The 21,033-nt window shown below is 42.9% G+C and overlaps 3 protein-coding genes across 4 annotated transcripts; 1 reads left to right on the top strand and 2 right to left on the bottom strand.

The window, feature by feature from the left end:
• Positions 1 to 520: 520 nt before the first annotated feature.
• LOC129818438 (PH and SEC7 domain-containing protein-like) lies at positions 521 to 13,195 on the bottom strand. 2 transcript variants are annotated; one of them, XM_055874300.1, is made up of 15 exons: positions 12,849 to 13,195; positions 11,757 to 11,851; positions 9,223 to 9,914; positions 8,851 to 8,911; positions 4,019 to 5,351; positions 3,760 to 3,840; positions 3,462 to 3,630; positions 3,239 to 3,328; positions 3,064 to 3,107; positions 2,677 to 2,849; positions 2,408 to 2,478; positions 2,163 to 2,308; positions 1,557 to 1,701; positions 1,129 to 1,275; positions 521 to 1,013 (listed from the first exon to the last, which is right to left on the bottom strand). In XM_055874300.1, the coding sequence occupies exons 3-15, from the start codon at positions 9,757 to 9,759 to the stop codon at positions 729 to 731; spliced, it is 3,282 nt and encodes a 1,093-aa protein (XP_055730275.1). In that variant the 5' UTR covers positions 9,760 to 9,914; positions 11,757 to 11,851; positions 12,849 to 13,195; the 3' UTR covers positions 521 to 728. The 2 variants fall into 2 exon arrangements, with proteins under 2 accessions (XP_055730275.1, XP_055730276.1); XM_055874301.1 differs by lacking the exons at positions 11,757 to 11,851; positions 12,849 to 13,195 and adding an exon at positions 11,160 to 11,328.
• Positions 13,196 to 14,229: 1,034 nt separating this feature from the next.
• Positions 14,230 to 16,961, top strand: LOC129818439 (zinc finger protein 260-like). Its single transcript, XM_055874302.1, has 2 exons — positions 14,230 to 14,480; positions 14,702 to 16,961. The coding sequence occupies exons 1-2, from the start codon at positions 14,282 to 14,284 to the stop codon at positions 16,300 to 16,302; spliced, it is 1,800 nt and encodes a 599-aa protein (XP_055730277.1). The 5' UTR covers positions 14,230 to 14,281; the 3' UTR covers positions 16,303 to 16,961.
• Positions 16,962 to 17,491: 530 nt separating this feature from the next.
• On the bottom strand, positions 17,492 to 18,385 carry LOC129819188 (proteinase-activated receptor 3-like). Its single transcript, XM_055875740.1, has one exon. It carries the CDS (start codon positions 18,383 to 18,385, stop codon positions 17,492 to 17,494), a length of 894 nt encoding a protein of 297 aa, XP_055731715.1.
• Between the last annotated feature and the right edge of the window lie 2,648 nt (positions 18,386 to 21,033).

The raw sequence follows: 21,033 nt of genomic DNA, 5'->3' as shown, positions 1-21,033 counted from the left end.
TAATTGAACTAAACTCAAAAAGGCAAATTGGGATTGAAATAAATTAACTATCATAAACTTTGTTCTCAGAAAATAATTGTGATACTTATAATGTAATATTATGCTAGTGTTAGTCTTTCATGGAGATGCATTCCAAATATGTTTATATAAAATTACATAAAAGATACAAGAACTAAAATGAGCATATTGACATAATTTTGATGATTTTTCAAACTGAACATGCCTTCATGTGTAATATGCTGTTGTATAGCACCCTCTTGAGGTTACAATTGCACACTGCATACATAGACCACATGGCGCAGACAAGTAACATTTTGTAACTGCAGATACATTTCTAATAGAAATAAACCCGAATCTCAACATATCACAGCAAATTCAGAGGTGTAGATATGTTCATGTGCATTTTAAAGGGAATAAAATCATTCAGAGACAAACATTATCACTCTTCTTAACCTGTCTCAGCAGGGAGCATTTACTTCTGAGGTTTAATTAATTTTGTTCAATTGAAAGTCCACAAATATTAATTAAATACTTTTATGTAAAGCAAATGTAACAAAGACAAGTTCCCTGAGATTGATTCATTCTATTTTGATGACTTTTGCCTTCTTGCCGAAAATGAAAACTAAAAGGACAGTGCTTAGAAGTAACACATTGTGTCTATGTCCTAAAAAGAGCCATTTAAAAACTCATGTAAGAGTCATATTTTAATCCCTTTTGGGCACCTTTTCTCATATGTCCCGGTTGCGTCGAGGTATGACGATCTTGCGATAGGTCCGTCTTTCGGAGATGTTGCGTTTGACTTTGACCACGTGGGGCGAGGCCATCTCCAGATCCAGGGAGGGGCTGGAGTGGGACTTCTTCAGGGTTCCCTCCTCTCCCTCTTCATCCACTGTATCCTTACACACAGCTCTGTCAAACAGGCTAAGCTCGCTGGTTCCCACCTCAGTGTCGACTGACTGGTTCAAACCCTTCCAGACCTCCAGCATCTGGATATAGGCCTCGTAGCGACATTTCTGTAGGGAGAGGTGGGGTGAGAGAGACTGTGAGTTAAAGACCAAACAAGAACATACTCACACACACACAAACCCATACCCACACACCACGCAGACTCATCGTCCTCTCACATACCTCATGCTGAAGGTACTCCTCTCTGACTCGGTGTTCCTCCAGCTCCTTGGCCTTGGCCCTGCGGCTCTCAGGGAGACTCTGCTCCAGGTAGGCCAGGTCCTCCTGGAAGGACAGCAGCATGCGAGCATAGGACTGCAGCTGTCTCTCCTGCAGGGGGCAGCAGAGAGCCAGGCTCAGTGAACAGGCTCACAACACACTAGTTACAAGGTGTCCCTAACCATAGATCTAGGATCCCTAACCACATATCAAGGATCAGATTACCCTACTTGCCTCAGCACAACTGTAGTACATAACAGTTTCAACGTACTACTAGACCCCTAAATATCACAATTTACAAAGATGAAAATATTGCATTAGATTAGAAAACAAAGACACAGGGACTATGGGGAGTGAACCAAGAGTGTGAAAGTGTGTGGTGAGTACAGTACCAGTGTGTGAGCAGACTGGGAGGCAGGCAGGATGGGTCTGCAGAACCTCCTCTGAGAGCCCACGGCAGCAGGGAAGGGAGGAGAAGAGTGCAGGGCTGACACCAGGTTAATACGGCTGATCCATGAACTCATCTCTGCTGTGGAGCTGAAGGACGACAAAGGGTCCATGTACATAGAATATACTGTATTAGTTAACATATATCTAATATTAGTTTTATATACTGTATAAGAAAATATCATGTGAATTAAAGGCAAAGTCATGGGATTACCGGACTGTTGCATCCTGATTCATTTGTTTGTTCCTTCACACCATCAAACACATTAGTCTCATGTATAACAAATGTAAATTCACAATTCCAATACTACATAACATAGATATAGTTCTTGTTTCTCTTTGACACTACCACTACCACGCACGCACGCACGCACGCACGCACGCACGCACGCACGCACGCACGCACGCACGCACGCACGCACACACACACACACACACACACACACACACACACACACACACACACACACACACACACACACACACACACACACACACACACACACACACACACACACACACACACACGCACACACGCACACAAGACTCACGAGGCCTGGAAGAGGAAGATCCTCCAGTCGGCAGTCTGCAGACGGAATACATGTGGTCTCTTGGTGTAGTCTGCTGCCTGCTCTGCCAGGGCATGGTGCACACTGACCACCTCCTCTGTACTCTGCCACTCCATCTTATACTCATCCTGGGGGGGGGGGGGGGGGGGGGGGGTGGACAACAAGAGGCTGTTCAATGGAGAGTATGGAAAAGGAGGAGTTGACAAGAAAGAGGAGGAGACTCTAACCTTCTGTAAGTAGAGGACCATTCCCTTCAGCACTCCATAGAAGGTCTTCCAGCTTCTCTTCCCCCAAGGAGCTGTCACACACAGTTACATTACATCACTCCTGAGGTCAAAGGATGCTTCTCAAACACACTCACACACTAAATCCTTTAGTCAGACTGATGAATCATTAAAAGATTAATCAAAACACTATGATGCTCTTGTACATGGTTTATTGCCCTGACATTTTAGTTCCTATGTTTTTGTGCAAACAGTGTCACAATCTAACTCACTGCGTTTGCCATCGATGTCAGCGTGGGCCTTGCGTTTGAGAAAGCCCTGTTTGAACACTGTGGCCTTCTTGTCATGAGGCACATCTTGGAACGGGTTGCTCTTGGAGCGCAAGGGTGCGTCCTCTTTAGCGTCCTCCACCAACAGCATGGAGCTCTTCAGTTCCTTCTCATCACTGCACAGGGCATATAGAGAGATGAGGGGAGGAATGAAGAAGCAATGGAGATTAAATAAAAGAGGAATTAAAATATGAAAGGTGAGAGGTGAGAGGTGAAACAAAATCAAAATATATTTGAGAAAGTAACAGAATACTGTGATACTGAACAGCTGGTGGTAAATAATTTAGAATAATGCTACCCATTTCCTTGTTCTTAAGTCAGACTACTTACACTGCCCATTCCAGAGGCTCGTTCTTAATGGTGTTGTAGAGAGCCTGAGAAAGAAACAAGTGAAAGAAGGACACTGAAAGAAGGGCACTGAAAGGACACTTAAGTCTTACATAAGGACACTTAACAGTCTCTACTGAAATATTGAGTAGGTGTAGAAAGAGGAGTGTAATCTTACCTTTAACAGCTCCTTGCTGAAGTTCTCACCCTCATTCATCCCATCCAGGTTGGACACGAAGCTGGACACAGACATGGCTTTACCCACATTCTGAGGACAGACACAAAAACATTATGTTTAAATGTGTACATATCCCACAATCCACACAACCATTCCCTTACAGTGAAAGGCCTAAATATCTACACGTTTGCCACAGTATTTCATCACTGCAGTGGGGACTCACCTGTCCATGCAGATCAGAGTTCAGAAGCATCACAGCACAGGTGAGTGTGAGTACTTCTCCTGAAGAGAAGGTGTGAGGGTTGCACTGCTGGAAGCGACAGGAGAAATGCTGCAGTACTCGCTCTCTCTCCTGGGTCTCACCGATCAGCACCACCACCCTCAGGAAAGACCTGGGAGAGGAGGGCAAAATAGAGGAGGTAGAAGATGATTTATCAATAGAATATGTTAATTTAAGAGCATTACTTGTTACTATTATAGTGAACTAGGAGAAATCTCATTAGGACGTGTGAAGGACTTACCTCAGGCCTTGGTCCAGACTCTGACCGGTGAAGTCAAAGAACTTGAGGTACTCCTGCCCAACAGCTTGGCTAAAGCCATTGCTGAATTAGAGAGGAGCAGGGAAACAAGGACAGGTCAAGTTCATGATTCAAGGTGACACCTTCTGCAAAAGAAACTCTGAACGTACTTACTAGATCATTACCCTGATAGTTACTACTGCATAAGAACCATGTAATGTAACGTTTGGCCACTCCATGTTTTGCAGCCTTTAGTTCTTACTCTTTGTCCAGGTGTTTGACCACATCTGTCTTGTGGATCCCATCCAGCCTGTAGAGTCTTTCAGCCAGCCTGCAGGCCTTCTCCCTGTCCAAAACTCCACCATTCATATGGACCACCACTGGTTCTGAGGCCTCTGTTTGCTGTACCTGAGACTCCAGTTGCTCTAAACTTCCTTCCCTGGGCGGCAAACATGAATCCTCTTTATACTCTTTTGGTTCCAATTCTTCTACCTGCTTGAAATGCTCTGTCTGCGCATCCTCTTCTGTCAACTCAGTCAGTTCAGTCTGCGCTGGCTGTTCAATCTCTGACTGTTTCTGCTCTTCTGTATGGTCTGACTGTTCAAGTTCCTCTGTGCAATGGAAACATAGATCTAACTGCTTTGAATGTACTGGTTTGTTATCTGTCTGATCTGACTGTTCCGTCTGCTCTGACTGTTCCGTCTGCTCTGATTGTTTTGACTGGTCAGAATCCCTTGACTGTTCCGTCTGTTCTGTCTCCCCTGATTGTTTTGACTGCTCAGAATCTTCTGAGTGTTCCATCTGCCGTGATGTTTCTGTCTGTGGTTCCATCTGCACTGAAAATTCTGTCTGCTCTGAGTACATTGTTTGTTGAGAATGTTGTGTCTGTTGCAATTGTTTTGATTCTAAACATTCTGTCTGCTCTGACTGATCCATCTGCTCTGATTCTTTTGATTGTTCTGACTGGTCTATCTCGTCTGTCTGTTCTGCATGTTGTAAATGGGTCTCTTCAGTTTGCTGTTCTTCCTCCCCTAACTGATTTGAATGCTCTACCTGGTTGGACTCTACAAGTTGCTCAGACTCTTCTGGCTGCTCTGTTGTCTCGGTGTTGTCTTTGTATTCACTCTGTTTTGTGTGGTTAGGCTCGGACTGCCCACTGTGTTCAGACTTCTCTGTGAGTTCTGACTGTTCTTTCAGTTCAGCTGGCTCAAACAGGTGCCCTAAGAGTTCTATAGTCTCTGATTCCCCCTCACTATCTGACTGTTCCCTCCCCTCTGACTGCTCGGTCTGTTCTGTCTGCCCGTCACTTCTCTGCACGTCTCCATTATAAGCTAAATTAGTTACAGCCTGTTCCTTCTCATAGTTCGTAGAGCTTGATCCTTGCTCTGAATTGATCAGTATTGTTAGCACTCTGCTAGTCTGTTCCTGTTCCTCTCCCAGTACAGTGTCTAGACTCTTACTATCCAGCCCAGTCTCTGACTCTCCTGTCTGTACAATGCTAGGAGCTCTGTCAGAGGGTGGGATAGTATCTTCTGTCACAGGCTGTCCCATCCCTTTCTCTGTCTCCTGCCGTGTAGAGCTTTCTGAAAGAGAGTCTGAACACAGAGATACCCATATTAACATTGACCAAGTCACTCTGTACTTTATGAAGTAAAAGTGGCACGAGAAGTCAAAAGTATTTGAAATGGTAGCATCTATCAGAATATGTCAAGAATTGTTCAATAAACTGTACAAAATTCTAATTGGGGTGGAATGATCAGTGTTTGGAAAAATGCAAGCTGTGTGCTAATATAAGTGGCAACGCACATGCCCCGCCCACCTAAGGATCTCTCCTTTTCAGCCATATATTTAGTGTGTTTAGGGGGTGCAAAATCCACTTGTCACTTAACTAATCTCGCTGGATTGATTGCTTTCATTTTACTCAGGTGACTCTTTCATACTCTTGCTTGTGCCATTGATTTTTTCTCTTAAAGTAACGGCTGCGGAAACTTTTGTAATTACCCATCAAACACACTCCGGTAATGGCTGAAATGAGCTCAATGGATTACATTGGCTTTCCGCTGTATCTGAAACAATGCTTCGTCTGAGACTTAACGCACCGTCTCGACACTTACGTCACAAGAAAGAGGAGAAAAATAACTTGATTTTGATGGGGTGTTGATTTTTTCAAATTAGATGCGCTGAAATGAAAGCAATTTCCAAAAAAGAACACTTGGATTATTAAATTGTGTCTGATTTCGCAAATAATGTAAAGTATGTATTGATAGGTGTAATCTAGAGCCAGGCGGTTTTTATTTTAAATTGCATAGTATCCTTCTCTTGACACACTTGTTGAATTATGCAAGGTTACATGACAACAACAGTCATTAATAATTAATGAGGCAGTCTAGCCACAGGTATAAGCCTAGTGACAGGTATAAGACAAGTGACAGGTATAAGACTAGTGACAGGTATAATAAGCCTAGTGACAGGTATAAGACTAGTGACAGGTATAAGCCTAGTGACAGGTATAAAACTAGTGACAGGCATACGCCTAGTGACAGGTATAAGCCTAGTGACAGGTATAAGCCTAGTGACAGGTATAAGACTAGTGACAGGTATAAGCCTAGTGACCGGTATAAGCCTAGTGACAGGTATAAGCCTAGTGACAGGTATAAGCCTAGTGACAGGTATAAGCCTAGTGACAGGTATAAGACTAGTGACAGGTATAAGCCTAGTGACAGATATAATAAGCCTAGTGACAGGTATAAGACTGGTGACAGGTATAAGACTAGTGACAGGTATAAGACTAGTGACAGGTATAATAAGCCTAGTGACAGGTATAAGACTAGTGACAGGTATAAGACTAGTGACAGGTATAAGACTAGTGACAGGTATAAGACTAGTGACAGGTATAAGACTAGTGACAGGGCAAGTTTTTAGTGGTTGCAGCCCTGTTCCACCCCTTTATATTCATTTAGTAATTTATGCAAATAGTGTATACAGTGCATTTGGAAAGTATTCAGACGCTTCACTTTTTCCACACTTGTTATTTTTTTATTTAATTTACCAGATAAGTTGACTGAGAACACATTCTCATTTACAGCAACAACTTGGGGAATAGTTACAGGGGAGAGGATGAATGAGCCAATTGTAAGCTGGGGATGATTAGGTTACCGTGATGGTATGAGGGCCAGATTGGGAATTTAGCCAGGACTCCAGGGTTAACACTCCCACTCTTACAATGAGTGCCATGGGAACTTTAGTGACCACAGAGAGTCAGGACACCCATTTAATATCCCATCTGAAAGACAGCACCCTACACAGAGCATTGGGTATTGTTTTTAGACCAGAGGAAAGGGTGGCTCCTATTGGAGTTCCAACACCACTTCCAGCAGGATTTGGTCTCCCATCCAGGGACCGACCAGGACCAACCCTGCTTAGCTTCAGAAGCAAGCCAGCAGTGGGATGCAGGGTGGTATTCTGCTGGCACAATGTTATTTTCAAGCCTTATTTTAAAATGGATTAAATAAATGTTTTCCCTCATCAATCTATGACGAAGCAAAAACAGGTTTTTATGCATGTCAGAGCAAAAACCAAGCCATGAGGTCGAAGGAATTGTCCGTAGAGCTCCGAGATAGGATTGTGTCGAGGCACATTTCTGGGGAAGCGTACCAAAAAATGTTGGCAGCATTGAAGGTCCCCCAGAAAACACAGTGGCCTCCGTCATTCTGAAATGGAAGAAGTTTGGAACCACCAAGACTCTTCCTAGAGCTGCCCGCCTGGCCAAACTGAGCAATTGGGGTAGAAGGGCCTTGGTCAGGGAGGTGGCCAAGAACCCGATGGTCACTCTGACAGAGCTCCAGAGTCCCTCTGTGAAGATAGGATAACCTCCTAAAAGGACAACCATCTCTGCAGCACTCCACCAATCAGGCCTTTATGGTAGAGTGGCCAGACGGAAGCCACTCCTTAGAAAAAGGCACATGACAGCTCGCTTGGAGTTTCTCTGGTCTGATGAAACTAAGATTGAACTCTTTGGCCTGAATGCCAAACGTCACGTCTGGAGGAAACCAGGCACCGCTCATCACCTGGCAGCATCATGCTGTGGGGATGTTTTTCAGTGGCAGGGACTGGGAGCCTAGTCAGGATCAAGGGAAAGTTGAACGGAGCAAAGTACAGAGAGATCCTTGATGAAAACCTGCTCCAGAATGCTCAGGACCTCAGACTGGGGAGAAGGTTCACCTTCCAACAGGACAACAACCCTAAGCACACAGCCAAGACAACACAGGAGTGGCTTCGGGGACAAGTTTCTGAATTTCCTTGAGTGGCCCAGCCAGAGCCTGGACTGGAACACGATCGAACATCTCTGGAGAGACCTGAAAATAGCGGTGCAGCGAGACGCTCCCCATCCAACCTGACAGAGCTCTTCGAGGATCTTCAGAGAAGAATGGGAGAAACTCCCCAAATACAAGTGTGCCAAGCTTGTAGCGTCATAACCAAGAAGACTCAAGACTGTAATCGCTGCCAAAGCTACTTCAACAAAGCACTGAGTATAGGGTCTGAATACTTATGTAAATGTGATATTTCAGTTTTTCATTTTGAATACATTTGCAAAAATGTCTAAAAACCTGTTTTTGCTTTGTCATTATGGGGTATAGTGTGTAGATTGATGAGGAACATCTATTTTTAAATAAGGATGTAACGTAACAAAATGTAAAAAAAAGTCAAGTGGTCTGAATACTTTCTGAATGTACTGTATATGCAAATGAGGCACATATAATTTTCTTTATTTTATCACAATGCATTTTTTTTAAAATGATTAAAGAACATTTTTCTATATGTGAGTGTATAAAAAAAGTTAAATTCTACTATAAATTGAATACCTGAATTCCCACCAAAATGCCTGAACGTCATTCATTCTTTGTCAGTGTCAGTACAATGTTATATAAGCTATTATTTTTTATTCTATAAGTTTGGAGCATCCTCATCTATTGTCCAACTCATGCATTTAATAGAATCCATTTTTTAAAAACCGTTTAACAATTTCGATGACCGTTGCTAACATAAGAGTTAGCCTGTGATTTTTTGTGGACAATGACTAAGGCCTGCACTCACCATGTTCCTCAAATAGCTGTTGTGCTGAAGCCTCCACATCTGGGCTCGGTGTATCACATGCCTGGAATTGCAACAGCAACTGTCACCAATAAACATCGAGTCGGGGAGAACTTGTGATTAAGTAAGACGTGGGATGATCAGCACTCAGACAGATGACTGATATGTATAACGGTATACCTCTTCTACGCCTATGACTGAAACTTAAATACTGGTATCTATGAACACAGAAGTATTGGTATTTATCACCCTAAATATGATCTTCCTCTTGCACTCTCGCAGACAGACAAACACACACACGCACACACATTGTACCCAATGCTATCATCTCAAACAGACACATAACCACAGTCCCTCCCTGTTGGGCTGACGTACCGGATGGGAGTTTTCACTGTCCAGCGGCAACTGCTGTTCCGGTCTATTGAGCTTCTCTGTCTTCTCCTGGACAGACAGGTCTATGTTTATCACTGTCACACAGGATTGATGCTGCTGCTGCTGGTGGTGGTGGAGGAAGGACAGCGGGTTCACAGTCCAGTCCAGACTGGCTGCTCCACTGGAATCCAGCTCATCGGCCAAGCTGTTGTCAGTCATGAGGAAGGGTATGTCAGGGGAAAGGTCAGGCATGTCCCACTGCACTGTGGCAAAGGACAGAAGGACACTGGGACAGGTCATGGGGTACACAGGTAAAGTCATGGAGTCCCAGTGCTCCTCTGGCTCCTCAGAGATCCTTCCAGTTTCAGGAGAGTTGTCCTCTTTCTCCCTGTCTGCCTCGTTCACCTGCTTCTCCATCTCTCCCCACCGAATAGCCTCCTCTAGGGGCCTGCTCGGTGGTAGGAGCTCCATGGAGGTCCATGTCTGGCTGTCTGGCTCCTTGAGGTCTGGGAGAGGAGAGCACACCATAGCCTCCTCCATAACCTCTCTCTTCACTCAGTCCTAAGCAGAGAGATACGGTTCAGCTTAGTTCAGTCTCATTACTCTGTGCAGGGCAGGTTATCCATCTCGGAATTAGGTCACAATGATGCTGTCATGGTAGACTCCTGTGGTTGGTTACAGCTTCCGGTGCTGCCCTAGTAAGCAAGAACATTCATGTACAATAAAATGACTACACAACACACATTCATCCAAACCCCAGAGTAACTACTGACTCCTTGCTCATAAATTCCCAAAGTAGTGTTTGTAGAGTAGGGTGACCAGACGTCCCCAATTTCCAGGGGAAGTCCCTGATTTTGGTGGCCTGTCCCTGTCTAGACCGGCCCCAGAAATGTCCCAGATTAGCCTTCAGAAAGAAAAAAGCAACTCTAGAAGTTGAGGCTGATATTTCAATTATCAAACCCTGTATACAATAAAATGTGCATGTGAAAATGTCTGTCCCTGTAACAAAATCTTTGAGAACCTTATGAGAACATTTGATCAGTGATACATTGTGACCACCACAAGAACAACCATGGCCATGGCCAGAAAGTGTTGCCTCAAACAGCATAGGCTACCAAACTTGGGTGATTATGAAATTACTAGATTAGCTAATACTAAGAAAACTGTTGAGAGGTAAGGGCTATTTGACCAAAAAGGAGAGTGATGGAGTGCTGCATCAGATGACCTGGCCTCCACAATCACCCGACCTCAACCACATTGAGATGGTTTGGAATGAGTTGGACCTCAGAGTGAAAGAAAAGCAGCCAACAAGTGCTCAGCATATGTGGGAACTCCTTAAAGACTGTTGGAAAAGCATTCCTCATGAAACTAGTTGAGAGAATGCCAAGAGTTTGCAAAGCTGTCATCAAGTCAAAGGGTGGCTACTTTGAAATATCTCAAATATAAAATATATTTTGATTTGTTTAACACCTTTTTGGTTACTATATGATTCCATATGTGGTATTTCATAGTTTTGATGTCTTCACTATTATTTTACAATGTAGAAAATAGTGAAAATAAAGAAAAACTCTTGAATGAGTATGTGTGTCCAAACGTTTGACTGGTACTGTATATATATTCTGCGCAGCTATGAAAGGAAAGCCCATCTAAACAGGTGCAGTACATCCAAGAGAAAATACCAGTCTGCTGCCTGCTGTCTAAAGTCTACTCACCAATACTGTCTACCTGACTAATATATTAAGACTCTTACAGTAAGACATTTACATTTTCTAAAACTGGACTAAGGTGTGAGATTAACATTCTTTAAATTGACAGAAAGACAAAATCCCTAAATGTAGACCTGTAGCAGTTCATGTCACTCTCACACACAAACAGCCATGGCTCAATGACAAACAAACCAAGAGCCTCTAAAACATACTAAAACGTAAGCCAACACTCACCATTCACTTCTGTATACCAAACACTGTTAATTTATTTTATAAACCCTGTTTACTTCTCTCTCTTTTGGCGTGGCATGGCAGACGCGCCTTGCAATGACTTTTGCTGAAACATTAAAGAGGCACATTTACTTCCTGACCACAGAAGAGTATTCTCTCCAATTGAGAGAGAGAGAGAAAAGGTGGAGAGCAAAGATAGAGATTGAGAGCCAGAGGGTTGGGGTGTGAACAGATGCCATGAATATTCATGTCTACTGCTAACCATGAACCTGAGCTATCGCAATGTGCATTCATGTCATGTACGTAAATGTATGTACATGCATGTCACTGTCCATGGACAGACCCTGAAAATATCAGTGAAGATATACAGTAGTATGTTGTTGATCCATACCAAGGACACTATCTGATTTAAACACAGCATTTTGGTAACGATTCATGTGAAGCCTCATTTTAAGCCTCAAGTCTTCAGAATTGCGCTGTCATAAAAAGTAGGTTCATGTGGAAATGGTACAAATACTGGACACCTATTCACTCCATTTTAAACTTTCACTCCATTTCTCTCTGTCACTCTCTCAATCTTTTCTTCAATAGTCTACTCACGTCACATAACCGACATCCGGGACAATGCTTGGCCACACTTCCTGTTTGGGTGCTCATTTCTCATTTCCTGTCAGGCTGCTGGGCTGGCGCTCCATCTACCAATACCAAAGAGTGGAAGAAAGTTAGAATGATCAATAGACACTCTCTTTCTGCACCTCATAGTTCCTCATTGAATTTTTGCGATTGAGATTTTCAGATCATTGAGATTGTGTAGACCCACACGTATTGTACCAACTCTTTTACTCTTACATTGGAGTCTGGACAAAACATTTTACAGTAATCAACTTTCCTTAGGTATAAGATTTGAAGCTATTCAGGAGGTCATGGGTTCCACTTGAAATCTAATTAGAGGAACATTGTTCCCTTGCATGCACAATATAGGCCTATCTATTATTTGGTGTAATAACAACACTAATCTGTGTACTTAGATTTGAATGATGCTGGGGATTAAGTTTTCAGATTTTTAAAGTTGAGGAATAAACGTACATTGATAAAACAGAGATTTCAGTTGTGTCCTTTAAAATTACCAAAATAATTTAGCCAAATTAGGGAATGAAAGTATAAGGAACAGTGACAACAAGACAATGGCAAATGTTTAGCGCAGCTGATGAACCATTACATGAACTTGTCGATGTCCTAGTAATTAGGTGGATCTGTTGGTATCCCCTACCAGTGGACCGTTGTATTAGCATACACTTTGCATGAAACTCTAGTCTAGAGGTGTTGAAGCAGCCCACAGGCTATCAGAGTGAGATGCCAAACTGATTATAACCACATTGACTCTTAAACAACACAACCAAAGTAGATACATGACACGTACAAATATGCAGAAATCAAACCACAAACTTGAATGAAACCATATATACCAACAGACTAACATGGTTAAAATACAGTATATTATTCATGTGTGGAAAAACTCTAGATAATAAGCACTACTGTTGTCTGGAAACTAGACATAGCAGAACATGGCTAAGATCATTAAAAACTCAAATACACAGTTAGATCTACAAAGTTAATAATGTCCCTAAAAACTACCAGGGTTTCACAGAGTAACACTTGCCAATTTCATAGTAAACTTGGATATCGACTTACCCTTTCAAGCTTTCTCAAGGGGTATCATATGATCAGTTAGCTAGTAGGGCTTTAAGTCAGTCTGGGTGAAAAAAAACTCCTTATTGCCATGTAGATAGACGGCTTACAGCACACGGCGTAATCCCTCCAGTGACTTGTCAATCTGGGTGCTGCAACTCAGACCCACAACAAACATGTCTTACAGCCTCTCTCAGACAGCACTAGCCTGGGGTGTCACAGAGAGGACGCATGCAATTCACAAGTCCTGATCCACTCTTCTGTGACAGATACCTCTCATCTCCAGGCAACAGATCCCAGACTTCCGCCACTCTCTGCTCATCTGCAACACGGATATGCCTGGGAAAGACAGGGGAAGGGGAAGGAGGAGTGGAATGAGAGAGCTAAAAGAGGCAACAAAGAGGAAGAAAAGGCACATTGTGATTGGCAGTCAGAGAAAGCGCACAAAGACACCTGAGAGCATTGGGCCTCTGCCCACAGCCTAAAGGCACCCACACAGGTTAGGGGAGTGTCTGAACTTCATTCCTGAAACTCAGACTGACACAAGGGAGTGAACTGGTAGAGCCTCAGAACACAGCAGGCATTCTTTTAAGCAAATAATTATGTAAGCCATGAGTCCCATTGGACCCTATTCCCCGGGTCTACTTACAGAGGAAGAAGACGCTGTTACAAGACAACATTCCCTCTGTTTTTTCATAAGGATTGTTCCATGTAAACCTCAAAATAACAATAAAGGTAAACAAACACTTTACATGTGTTGACTTCCTAAATTATGTTGTTTTGTAGCACTACATACAGTAGGACACCACATGAAGAGCTAGTTGTTGTGACAAGTAGTATAACTTGGATCTATGCTTCTTGAAACTTAGCTACTTGAACAGTAAACACGTGTCAAATCACCAAACAATCCCCTACAAGCTCCCCTTGACAGAATGCACTAAATGTATGTCATATTAATGAATATTAAACGTACATTTACCTGCCAGGAGGCTACTACGCTTGAATAGACGGCAAACACACATGCAATGCGTACTCCTAAACTGCAGAGGCGGTAAAAAGGCACTACGGAAAGAGAAGAACAAAACTAAGGAATGGTACGTCACTTTCACGCGACGATTACTGATTTGCTTTGTTCCGTACACGGCAGCAACATCATACACACCCATCTTGTAAGATAGTTTAGAACAGGGGTGTCAAACTCATTCCACGGAGGGCCTTGTGTCTGCAGGTTTTTGGTTTTTCCCTTCAATAAAGCCCTAGACAACCAGGTGTGGGGAGTTCCTAACTAATTAGTGATGTTAATTCATCAATCAAGTACAAGGGAGGAGCGAAAACCCGCAGACACTCGGCCCCCCGTGGAATGAGTTTGACACCTGTGGTTTAGAAGGTATTAAAATATGTTTATCGTTTATTTGTATCCTATTTATTAGTAAACTATGGCCAAGTCAAAAGATTTAAAAGTATTCTTGGAGTCGTCTCTGAATGCGATTTTTAAAGCCACAGTGAGTGACATATTGGAGTCAGTGGACCAGACATTGTCTGAGTACAAGGGTAAATTACAAAGAATTGAAACTGAGAATGAAGATCTTAGACAAAGGTTGCACGATCAAGACAACAAGGATTCGATAGTTAAGGGTACGTACATAATGCACAGTTGTTTTAAAAATTATGCACACCTGGTTTCATAATTGCGAGGTAGGCCTAGCTGTCCAAACTTGAGGTACAAGCCGCCCTCAATATGGCCACCGAGCCAAGCTGACCCTCACTCTGTTGCATGTTTACATGTCATTTTCCAGGCAACCATGGATAACAGTTTACATTTTTTTTTACTTAAACATGTGTTTTGTTTTACACAGACCCTGGAAGTAACCAGGATGCTGTTCACCTCCCTGACTTGTCAAGGAAGACCTGTTCCAGCCATTCAGCTGTCGGCCAATCCCAGAAGCCAATCAAAACACAGGGTGATGAGCGAAGAAGCTTCAGGAGACAGCAGAAGGACAAAATGCTTCAGAGCAGAGGGTCTGTCTCTTTTACAGATGCAGCAGCTCAGCAGGAACCAGAATGCCTCCAAAACGTTTCTGCCCTAATGTTCAAAAACATAAAGACAGAACCTGATATGGAGGATGACTATGCCATAGACCTCTCAAAGCCCCTGTCTCCTCTCAACCTGGCTTTTAAGCAAATTAAGACAGAGAGTGCTGAGGTGAATTACATCATTCCTGAAGAGCATGATGAACACCTTCAGTCACCACTGGACACAGATGTGGACTCTAGAGACAGCGACAGTGACGTAAAAGTCACCATAGTGTCTGACAGTCACATGGACATGGAGATGGGAGACGAGTGCGACCATTTTGTTAATTCAGAGGGAAGGCTGTGTCACAATGTAACTGGAGAGGCTGAACCAGAAGAAGACCCCTTCCTGACATACTACCCTGACATGGGATCTGACCCTGCTGGGACGAGTGGGGAGGACATTTTACCCACTTTGAACACTGCAGAGCCCTCTAAAAACGCACAAGGCTTCTACAACTGCACCCAGTGCGAGAAGACATTTCGTCGAGTGAACTCCCTCAACATCCACCTGAGGACTCATAGTGGCGAGAAGGCCCACTGCTGCAACTACTGCGGCAAACGCTTTGGCCGAGCAGACCTGCTCAAGTCCCACAAACGCACTCACACGGGAGAGAGACCGTTCAGCTGCGACCTCTGTGGTAAGAACTACGGTCACCCGGGCCAGCTCAGGATACACAAGCGTGTTCATACGGGAGAGAGACCGTACTGCTGCCCACACTGTGGGAAACGCTTCAGTGAACACAACCAGCTTAAAGTCCATTTACGAACTCACACAGGAGAGAGGCCATACAGTTGCACTGTGTGCGCCAAAACCTTCAGCAACGCAGGTAACCTGAGGATACACCAAAGAATTCACACTGGTGAGAAGCCTTACTGCTGTGTACAGTGTGGCAAGAGGTTCAATGGTATGGGGGACCTGAAAACACATTACAGGATTCATACAGGGGAGAGGCCGTACCATTGTGACCTGTGTGAGAAGACCTTCAGCCAGGCAGGCCACCTCACCATACACAAGCGGATGCACACAGGAGAGAAACCGTACACATGCTCAGAGTGCGGTAAGAGGTTCAGTGTGGCGAGCAGCCTCAAGCTGCACCTGAGGACTCATACAGGGGAGAAACTCTTCAGCTGCTCTTACTGTGGGAAGAGCTTCAGTAGGTCTGGCCATCTGAAGAGACACGAGCAGGTCCACACCAAGGAGAAGGTCTACCCCTGTGACCAGTGTGGGAAGACCTACACCGACCAGTCATCCCTCAAAAAGCACCAGAAGACTCATGGAGCTGAGGAGCTGAGGACTGAGGAGCTGAGGACTCAGGAGAATGAGAGCAGTACCAGTGGGACTGATGTTCCCCATAACCTGGAAATAAAGACTGAAGACTAAGACTGTTATGTCATGTTACTGTATGTGTTACAGTGCACTCTATATGGCTATTTAATGTTGATGTATCAGTACATTGTAGAAACACTATGCTGAATTTCACAAGAGCTCAAGCTTAGATTTCCCCAAGTAGTAGGACAGGAAACTGCTTTGAGTGTATGTAGCCTAAGAGCCATTCTTGCCAGTAATGAAGTATGGTAATGATTGTCATTCGTGTTAGACTTTCTATGTATAAAGCGGTAATGTTATTTTCTAACACTGTACATAGCTTTTAAGGCATATTCTCGATCAACAAAATGTTGATTTTCTTTAAAAGAGTGTCATGCATTTTAGGCTATGCAAGGTGTAAATAATGATTCGTTGCAATGGCTTTTACCTAGAGACAAACCATTTAATTTAATCTATGAACATGTCACTAATTTTCACAGTTAATGGTTTTAGAAGCCATACTTTTAAGACACGAATGTTATGGTAGAAAATTTGATTATTTTGGTAAGAATGATGCCAAACCTTCGAAATGATTTATTATTCAAAGTGTAATTAATAGGCCGATGTATTGTGGTAAATGATACATAAAAAATTGACTTGTTACTGAGGATCTATCCTTAATATGGAATATATTCTGCTGTTAGTCCAAATTAAAATAATTTATCAAAACCAAATACCTCTATTCCTCAGTTTCTACAGTGTTGTATTTATTAATACAATTTTATTTTTTACCTTTTATCATTCTGACACCAGCATTCAAATCAGTTGGTATACAGACCAAATGCATAATCCTCTAAAACATAATACAGTATGTGTTAATATTTTTTATTACTAATTCATTACACACCTTTGATACAACAGAAATAACATATAAAATGACATCGGCATACAAACACATGTCAAAAGAACTGAGTATGCTCAAAATTTTATTGCATTTACTTTCTAGACAGGCTTATTTTCTCAAAGGCATTTCCATCCCCATATATGCAGTATGAAGAAAGTAAAAACAAAGATATAAAGGAAGTAAAAAACCATTTTGCCCGTATGCTAATTTTGTTTCACCTTAAATCTGAGAATAGTTATCTACTGGTAGTCTACCTACATCTTGTGTCCTCAACAATACCTTACATTGTCAGTTTTGGACCAAAACTACTTCCCACCATAATAACCAGACTTCTACCAGTACAGTATGTGTGTTGAAGGATCATCCTGAGTTGGCTGTATTTCCGGTACAACAGCAGCCAGGTTTCTGTGGTAGTATTTTCTCTTTTGACAGGTAAAGCACAGGTTGGATACTGCTGCTAATGTCCATGAAGCCAAAGGCAATGTAGTGGATGTAGCACTGGAATACATCCGGGGAGAAGTACTGCTGGAAGGGGAACAGAGCCACGGGAGGGAAGTAGTTCAAAACAATGATTGCCAATATGATGAGGACCATTTTAAAGGCTCTCTTCTTGACAGGGTGCATCTCGTCACGGCCTGGCCCAGACTGCCTCAGGGCCCATAGGATGGCGACATTACAGAATACCATGAAGGCGAATGCTGCCAGGATCATGACTGTGAAGACCTTGTCAAAGTTCACGATGTTGCCCACGCACTTGGCGGTGGAGTAAGCCAGCGTGACAATCCACATGACGGCGGCAAGCACGGGCCGGTGGCTGCGGTCCTTGAGCTCTGTGAAGGTGATTGGGTGGAGCACGGCCATGTAGCGGTCCAGGCAGATGCAGGACAGGAAGAGTGGAGAGGAGTCCTTGACGCCGTAGAAGAAGCGCAGCACGTACCAGGTGCTGCTGGTGGTCAGGTAGACGATGTTGGCCAGCTCCAGAGGGGGGATGAGGCAGAAGAAGGTGTCCAGGATGGCCAGGTGCAGAATGAAGATGTCCGAGGTGGTGGAGTCACTCTTGTTCTTGTGCAGGAGCCACAGCACCATGACGTTGGCTGGGATCCCCAAGAACATGTTGATGAACTGCAGCACCAGGTAGAAGAGAAGCACGGCTGGCATGCCGTCACACTGCTCATATACAGTCTTGTCCCCTATGCTGGAGTTTAATGGTCTGTGTGAGATGAAGAGCAAAGACGAGTTGAAGAACACCTCCATGATGACTGGACTAGTGGGAGACTCAGTGGACACAGGACAAGAACTCTAAATCTGGACAAACAAATAATACAAACTTGTCAGATTTAGCACAACTTCTTTAACAGCTAGTTGAACACTTTGACATATCATTGATCATGCTTTGTAATAAAATAACCTTTCCTGTAGCATCTTCATTTCTCTCTTTACCCACTGAAGAACATCAACATGACTTAATATCTGTCTTAAAAAATAAATAATTTTACCTAATTCCAGAATCTAGTTGTCTGATATTGAATAATTCCCCTTGCCACATGTTTGTAATATGTACCACTGTTTAAACGTAAACTGTGAGTAAATCCCGTTTTAGTTTCTAGGCAGGTAATAAAGACTGAGACTTGCCATGACTCCATGCAGCGTGTACTCTGTTTCCTAGAAGATATTCCTATGGACGGTAGCTAAAGCCCAGACTCATATACTATGCTTGACAATTTAATTCAAATCTTTGGTTCTTCTGTTGGAGAAAATATCCTATTTCTAATAATAGTCTACATTCTGGACACCTGAGCTGGAGCTCGACTGATAAGAAGCCCATTGATGGTTTATGAAAATATTTGAATGGAGAGAACCTCCCAGTATATACAAAACAAAGAGACAGACTTACTGGTATGTTACATGGCTTTTGGTAATAAAACATTTGAATGGAGAGAACCTCCCAGTCTATGCAAAATAAAGAGACAGACTTACCGGTAGGTTACAGGGCTTTTGGTTTGAAGGAACAGTATGTCTTCAGCTGGTTCAGCTCTGTGTTGCAGTGAATAGTGTCTCCACTGTATGGCGTCTCCACTGTATGGCGTCTCCACTGTATGGCGTCTCCACTGTGGTGTCTCCACTGTTGCTCATCCTCCTTAGTTCTTCATCTGTGTTCATCGGTGAGTGTGTGAGTATGGACTGAGCCCTCACCTCAAAATAAGGTGTAGAGAACACCCCCTCACCGATGACCCAACACTACGGGGATCCTGACGATCCAATCACCACATGAAGATAAGGGTGTGGAAACCTGGAAAATGTTTCCCCTGGCATCCATAGCACGCTTGGCCGTTAACTCACTGTACACACATCACTAAGCCATTTGCATGGCTAAAACACTATGTAACAGTACTGTTTTGTCACTTATTAAACAATTATAGTATAATAAATATGGTAATAATAATACATTTAAAGAGAGGTGTGGGTATAATGGTTCCATTGGTTTGTTTGGAGAATGTGTCGTGAGAAGCCATTGCCATTCACACTGATTGGCAATGATGCAACACGCTATTGTAGCCTGACGAAAATTTGGTGGTAAACAACTGATGTAACAATCCAGAAGATCACTTCTGAAATTCAGTGTAACAAAGGGTAATCTGTTACATGGGCATGACATGCATTATTTTGTGATCCGTGAGCCGTGATGACTGTCAGTGGTGTACACAGTACATTGGCAGTGAGGATTTTGTGTGGCTTCATTGGCAAAAAAGGCTCCTTGATGCATAGCCTGCATGTGCTGTTTGGCCTGTTATCTGTACAGATGTATAGAATAGCTCCTAATAGCCTACTCTTAATGTCAGAAACTGATCTCATAAAGAGTTTGTTTGACCTTTCAGATGACCTCTCAAATTACAGACCACAGATTGTTCTTTCTTCATTTTCATACGGTTATGGAAGAACCGTAACTTAGAGGAATAAAGACATCTACACAAATGAAGGATGCTTTTTTCAATTATAAATTGGAATTAAATTACACTTCACTATGATGCCACATATTGGTGGTTATCTTTATTATAAGTATTTGAATAAACTTTTCATATAATGACAATCATTCAACTCAACTGGATCCAGTCCAGAAGGATTCACCTGATTCATTTACTAATTTGTATGTCTGATTTGTTTGGGTGAATATGGTTATAACTTCTGTATAACTTTGTGTGTTTATCTTGGTTAATGGTTACAACTCGCCACAGCATCTGTCGAAAGACAACCCAGGTTTGTTCATCGTGACTGAATCGAAGGTTGCGTCTACATTAGTTCTATGTTCATACAGGACTTATTTTGCTCATATAAGGGAAGACTCTCAGACACGTGCCACTTTCAGCCCGGGGCTCTGAGCTCCACCTGCAGCCACAAGACCGGGTTCTGTTTTTATCAGCAGACAAAAGATCTAACCAAAGTTCATTTAAATGTCCCCACATTCAAATGTCATATACATTTTAATTATTCCATTCTGATTTTGTTTAATGTAATTTTCTTGTAATTTCAGTTATCAGTTTCAGGAAATGTCTCATTAGATTGCCAATTTTGATGAAAATGACAGCAATGAAACTGATAGGTTTAAAGGAGATGCCATTTATTTTAGTTTAATCCCCTTCTCTTGCAAGTATCTCAGAGAAAAGTGACAACCTGAAATCACATAATTGAAGAACACATAATGCCAGACATTGTTTTCATGCTTTTCCTATCCCACAGACAGTGCGTTGTGTAAAAGTCACGACCCCACCATGCAGCAGTCAGTCATGCAGACGACATGATGCCCCTGGGATGCCATTGCCATTCTGTTTAGTTAGTCTCGGAGAGAGAGATGAACAGCAGAGGAAAAGTGCCCTTGGAGTCTCTGACTCAACATGCTTAGTTGT

The sequence above is a fragment of the Salvelinus fontinalis genome, chromosome 21 (assembly GCF_029448725.1).
Source record: "Salvelinus fontinalis isolate EN_2023a chromosome 21, ASM2944872v1, whole genome shotgun sequence".
In the NCBI taxonomy this organism is placed as follows: Eukaryota; Metazoa; Chordata; class Actinopteri; order Salmoniformes; family Salmonidae; genus Salvelinus; species Salvelinus fontinalis.
This window is presented reverse-complemented; position numbering and strand designations above follow the sequence as displayed.

Coding starts and splice junctions, on each gene's coding strand:
- LOC129819188 (XM_055875740.1), bottom strand. CDS start 18,385: ATGGAGGTGTTCTTCAACTCGTCTTTGCTCTTCATCTCACACAGACCA.
- LOC129818438 (XM_055874300.1), bottom strand. CDS start 9,759: ATGGAGGAGGCTATGGTGTGCTCTCCTCTCCCAGACCTCAAGGAGCCA. Junction 8,912..9,222: donor ACAGTGAAAACTCCCATCCG/GTACGTCAGCCC, acceptor TTGCAATTCCAG/GCATGTGATACACCGAGCCC. Junction 1,014..1,128: donor AGGAGTACCTTCAGCATGAG/GTATGTGAGAGG, acceptor CTCTCCCTACAG/AAATGTCGCTACGAGGCCTA.
- LOC129818439 (XM_055874302.1), top strand. CDS start 14,282: ATGGCCAAGTCAAAAGATTTAAAAGTATTCTTGGAGTCGTCTCTGAAT. Junction 14,481..14,701: donor CAAGGATTCGATAGTTAAGG/GTACGTACATAA, acceptor TGTTTTACACAG/ACCCTGGAAGTAACCAGGAT.